At 28.9% G+C, this 6189-nt stretch overlaps 1 protein-coding gene across 1 annotated transcript in view; it reads right to left on the reverse strand.

Moving 5' to 3' along the window:
- Positions 1-2624: 2624 nt before the first annotated feature.
- LOC106678365 (ankyrin repeat and MYND domain-containing protein 2) overlaps positions 2625-6189 on the reverse strand; it is a 10127-nt gene continuing 6562 nt past the window's right edge. The window contains exons 4-6 of the mRNA XM_014416838.2: positions 5818-6005; positions 5601-5742; positions 2625-3583 (exon numbers count right to left, since the gene is read on the reverse strand). Of these exons, the coding sequence (XP_014272324.1) occupies positions 3314-3583; positions 5601-5742; positions 5818-6005 (600 nt within the window). The 3' untranslated portion in view covers positions 2625-3313. The remainder of the gene's footprint in view (positions 3584-5600; positions 5743-5817; positions 6006-6189) is intronic.

Genomic DNA, 6189 nt, shown 5'->3' on the forward strand with positions numbered 1-6189 from the left:
ATATGGGTTAAGAAAATCAATAGGTTCAGATATGAACCACAGCTGTTATATTTTTAATGTCATTATTCATATATCTGTAACCCCAGTGAATTTGTGGTTAAGTCAAAATTCCTTACTTTTCAGGGGACAACTTTTAAAGTTTGAACATTTATATAAAATCAGGTGTTTGTGGTATATCATCGAAATTTCGTCAATACTACCAAAACGTTGGTAACTTGTTACTTGTTTTACACCAATTTGATATGTCTTATCACTAATTAGATAATAGAGTTAACTAATTGTTCACTGACCGTTGACAACAGACTTGACCAATAACTCTGTTTTAAAATGTTGACTGACTTAGACACTTATGCACATTGAAGATGTTGCCTCTGTGATTCTCTTAGACCACTTAACTCATTTTGACCAAAATTCGAATTAACCACATATTCACTGGGGTGACAGATATATTTTTTGACATTTTACATTTTCAATCTCAGAAGATATGAAATTTATCTTACATATATTTTTATGATAAACAATGATATTGATAGTACTCCCCAAGTGAATGAAAGTATCTAAGAAATATTTTCATGAATTGTTTGAAATACTATTACTTCTAACATTATTGTGGCAGTTCAACTCTTACTTTTACAACTGCAACTCTTACTATGCTTATGGCATAAAATATGATATTCAGAGGGAAAGAAACATAAAAATAAATAATGATTACACAAAACCCATACTTAATAATTATTGATTTTATAAAATATTGGAACAAATATAAGGGGACTAATTCCTGTATTTGTTCCTCATGTCGTAAATATTTCCTTCCATTCTTACTCTACCAAGTTATCCAATCCTGCTGTCCATCGTACATCTATGATCTTCAATTTAAATCCTCGGTAAATTCCGGTAAGACCCATTCATGGCTTTCAGACTTATATTTAACCACCCATTGAACCACTGCTTCGACAGATCTTTCCAAATCCATTCCTTCCTTTATTTGTTACTCTAACATCCTTCTAACCTTCAAATCCCGTATTTTTAATCATTTCCTGTCCATCCAATTCCCAAAGAATAACAGTGAAGAACACAAATAAGTGTTTACTTATTACGCAACCCCCTTCTTGTTTATATATATCCACAATCAACTATTAACTCATCATCAGGATAGAAAGATGATGAAATCTAACATAAATATTATTGCATGTTTTTAATATTTATTTGGAATCTGTAAATGTGTCTTTATAATAGTTGTTACCTCATTTTTAAAATTTTTTTTAGAATATACCTTAGGATTTACGATTTGTTAAAGAATTTATTTATTTTCTTGCCTTTTTATTCTTTTCTTTTTTTTTTACATGAGATGCTTCTAATTTCCTTTTAAAATTTGTAAATATGAATATCAACATTAATTGCTCCTTCCTGTCAGTTAATTTTCGTTCGGGAGAAATATAGGCATATAAATAGTTGATAACTATTTTTTGTTTCCTTTTGACTGCACCCCAAACCATCTTCTTCATAATTTAAAATCATAGCTGTTTGGGTATGGCCCTTAATTGCCAGACACCAAAAAGTCGTCTCACTTTTGGGCCTAATTATAAAAAGATTATTTCCTAAGAAAGCATGCATAACTTCAGTGAACTCTCACTAATCCGAACCACCCATAAAAATAAAAAAAAATAAAATTGAAGGTTTGATTTTATATATGAAGTACATATATACTTACATTCAATAAAACCATATTATATACACCTTACTTGCTAAGGCTTAAATAAGCTGGTTAAAAATATCAAATCCTATTATTTAAAATAAAATCAAAGCTATGTATTAAAATTTCGAAAAAGTATTCATTTTCTCTATTTCTTTATGAGCATGAATATGTAATCTATTCACTAAATTAATCTTCAGTGCAAAATAGTATTTTTAATAAAACAGTAGTTACGCTAATGGAAAACAATTAACTTTGATTTTCAAGAAAATACATATGTATTATTAACAAGTATTAAAACAAGAAAATACAAAAAAAAAAATTTTATTGTTTACTCCACCACCTCGGATATTAGTAACTAAGATCATTACTAACTTGCCCTATCAGTTGTAAACATTTTTTTAACAAACAAAAAATTAAAATTTCACAAGAAAATAGTTAAAAAATAATTTCTGAACAATAACTAATTATTGTATAAAATATTTATAAATCTTTTTTACCGTCCAGTAATATCTTGTGATCTTCTTGATTACTTTTATTTGTAAAACTATTTTTAATAAAATTTATATTGCTTGATTAAGAGTTTTAAATATTCCATGTATTATAGACCAGAAAATATTCATTTTTCCGACATGGAAGACCATACTACGAAGGTCTATTAGATGGTATTTATGGTAGCTATCAACTTACCATTGGAAACAGTTTAAGCCGATCACATATTCATACACAGCACAGAGCAGGAGTTTATTAGACAGGTAAAGTATATAGGGATGGCTTCACACACTTTTCCCTATGCTCTGTAGTACTTTTTTTCTCTGCCCTGCACTGTGTCTCAATATTTACCTGGTCTTAATAGTGGCTTCTTACTAAATGAAAGAATATAAAAAAAAAAATTGAATAAGCAAGGTTTGAAAACAATGATAACCAAACATACAAAGAAACTATTTATTAAACTTTGTACACTCGTCTATATAAAAATAAGAGGAAGTATTTTATTGTTAAATTATTAATTTTTCATATATCGCTTACTACTAATTCTTCGCATGGTGATATTTTTTTTTATTATTTTATTTAATAACAAGGATCATATGTTAACATTGCTCTAATACATTAGTAGATCACTATTACATTTTATAGCACCTTTCATAATAGAATAACAATAATAAAAATTAAAAATATTTTAACTTTTAATTCGAACTGATTGTTAATGTTGAATAGAATAAAATTTAAACTGTAACTACAAAAATGAATCATGGGTTCTATGACGAGGTTTAGCTTAAGACAATATAGTTATAAAAGTCTATAAAATAGAAAGGAAATAAACTATCCAATAATTATTCAAACTGGTAACAAAGTCTAATAGAAAATTGGTAATATAGCGGCTAATGATATATTATACAAATTGTGATCATGATAGATCTATTATATTAAATACCACTGTCTACTTTTTTTATTCTCTTTTGTTACAAGCCAGTAAAAATTATTTGGTCTTTGTGATTATCTTTTCATATAATCAGCTACCTCTTCAAAAAATTGAAAATGTAGCTTCAGTTATAAAAAAAAAAAAGGAATTTACTACGTGCCATTGCTATAGAAAATATTTCACTAAATTAATCTATATTAATCTACTTTCATAGCATCCAATTTATTGCTTAGGTCATCTACATTTCTGTTACACTCTTTCTTATGAATAAACCAATGAAGTCTTTGACATTCCCTATCACAATATTGCACTTGGCGACACTTGGAACACTTTTTGGCAGGACTTTCTTCAGCACAGGTAGCACAGATGACTACGTCAGATAGGAAACCATGTTGCCCATTGATCGCCTGAGTTATAACACTTAATGCTTCAGGAGATTCATTCTTCTTAGCTAAACTGGTCACCATCTACAAGGAAAAACAAAATAATACTTAAAATTCCATCAAACAACAGCAGAACATATACAAATTTATATTTACAGATAACAATGTATGCTACCATAAGCAAATTGTAGTACTAGTTTATTTTTGTAAGAACTCTCACATTAAATACCTATCCTTCTTTCTTTTCCCTTATACATTCAAAGTATAAGTGATATAAGGGAATAACGTTTATTCTTATAAACAATATAATATTAACAATAATGTCAATTAAACACATACAATTGGTAAAGCTACATATTTTATAATGACTATCTTAACGAAACAGATTACATAATAAGTAATTACCTTGCCCAACTGGGAAATATCCCTTCAGTTTTATATTTAAGCTTCAGCTATATGTAAAATTATATTCACCTTGAATAGTACTCGCTAAGAATTAAAAGCTTGGCCTTACACGATGTTTTAAGTGGGGAAAAAGGTAGAGATTTTTCAAGGGAACCCTTGCAAACCTTGTTACAAAGTATTGGGACTTTAGTCAAATGCAACAAGAGTCATATACAACACTTAAACCCTGCTCATCTCTCAAAATATTCAAGCAACTAGGAAAGTCTTGGACAAAAGGCTCTTCTCAGAAAAATCATGAGATTTACCCCCTACACGAATGGATCTAGGCCAAAGGTGGATTTAAAAATTAAATCAGGCTAAAAATTAGCTGATCTGACCTGTAAGAAAACCAGTGTCTAGTCCACATCTAAAATAACCGTTCATTAATAGGTTCTTGATTTTTAGTTTTCTTAATTTAATAAGAGTAGAAAATAGAAGCTATATCATTACTTCATCACTGCTATGACAATACTAACAACCAAGAAAATTAAAATAAACTATACAATGATACTATGTTTGACGACCATGGCAGTTGAGAGACCATCATTAGAATTAGGTCTGACCTGTGCCTGATTCGTTTGTTATTTTAAAACCAGTAAAGTTAAGATATTCCATAGGAAACAATAAAAAGTTAAATACACAAAACAGTAAAAAAGAGAATACTTAAATATATATTTTTTATCCATTATGATCTTCAATAGTTTCAAAATATATGAGGGATGTCACTGATAAATTTCAGCTGTCGAACTTATGAATTGGTTGAGAGTGAGCTTGTTACTTAACTAGACTAAACACCTTTGATTAAATAATCTTTCAGTTTCTTGAGCTCTAACCATTTCAAAATATTCATGAGATCTCACTGAATAATTTAAGCAATGGAAATTTAATATATTAACGATAATATTATATACATAAAATATCTATAATCAATATATAAATAAGTGTAGTGATATTTTGCATTTATGGAACAATAGGATTGATACTATATTAAAAAAAATAGTGGTGGAAGGAAAATGTTTTTGATTGCTAAAAATGGTGTGTATGAATGATGTGTACTTGGATTATCTGGATTAATTTATTTATATGAAAAATTGTTTCCCGGTAAAAGCAATGTGTTAATGTTGGAATTCTGGTACTGGTACGGTATCTGGGGGGGAACAAGTCCGGCAAGTGGGCCTAGTGGTCCTTTTTGCCAACCCCTGGCAGCTACCTAAGTTGCCGCCTTGTACTGACCAAGGTGGGAGTGTCAATATTCATTCCTTGGGACCGCCAAAAAATGAATGTTAACTGCTCCAGGTGGGAATCAAACACACAAGGTTCCGAACTGAGAACACTGGACTTGCACCCCAACTCGCACGACCGTCACATCCCTGATCTTGAAATTGCTTAATTAAATAATTTTTGTTGTGCTATTTTTTAATATAATAAAAAGAGATTAGTAATAAGATGTTATTTAAAAAAAAAAGTTTAATAGTAATATTTATATACACTGAAGAATAATACAAAATAAAAAGAACACCACACTAAATTACAAAGATAATATATTTATAAAAATATTGAAAATGATATAATAGAAACACAATTTTTTTCAAAAGGTAACAATTTATAATTTTTTTATCATTGCACAATTATGAAGTGGAACATAGGTAAAACAAACCTGTACAAGCAGTGCGCTGTTTCTGTAAGGAAATTCCCGCACAGCTTCTCTGATTAAAAGATCCATATAACCCTCACCTCGCCCACTTCTCAAGATTTTTCGAACAAAAGTTTCCACAGCATCTGACTGTTTTTCAGGAACTCTAGTTAAAATTGATTTCAATCAAAACGTTAAGGAATATAGAAACAAAAACAGTATATTAAATAAAGCTACTTACTGATATTTCTGTATTTCTGTGATAATCGAAGATAAATAATGAAGTTTAAAAGCCATTATTTCATTAGAACCTGAACCCTTTCTCATTTCTTTAGAACACATTAGTTCTAAAACATTCTTAATTTGTTTAAGATGTTTTATTAGTTTAGGTTGTAGGTTTAAGGATATCCTCACTGGATGTACATTTACCTAACAAAAATCAAAATCAATAATAAGGAATAATTGCAAATAAATAAAATATGGATGATAATTAGAGGATTTAAATATAATTTATTTAAGTATAATAGAAAATAGAGAATTCAAAGGGGTCAACAATCTATATCATATCATTCAGGACATGACATGAATCTTGGTTTTTCTGATTTTTTTTTTT

This window comes from Halyomorpha halys, unplaced genomic scaffold (assembly GCF_000696795.3).
Source record: "Halyomorpha halys isolate HHAL.00 unplaced genomic scaffold, Hhal_1.1 Scaffold10.1, whole genome shotgun sequence".
NCBI classification, from domain to species: Eukaryota; Metazoa; Arthropoda; class Insecta; order Hemiptera; family Pentatomidae; genus Halyomorpha; species Halyomorpha halys.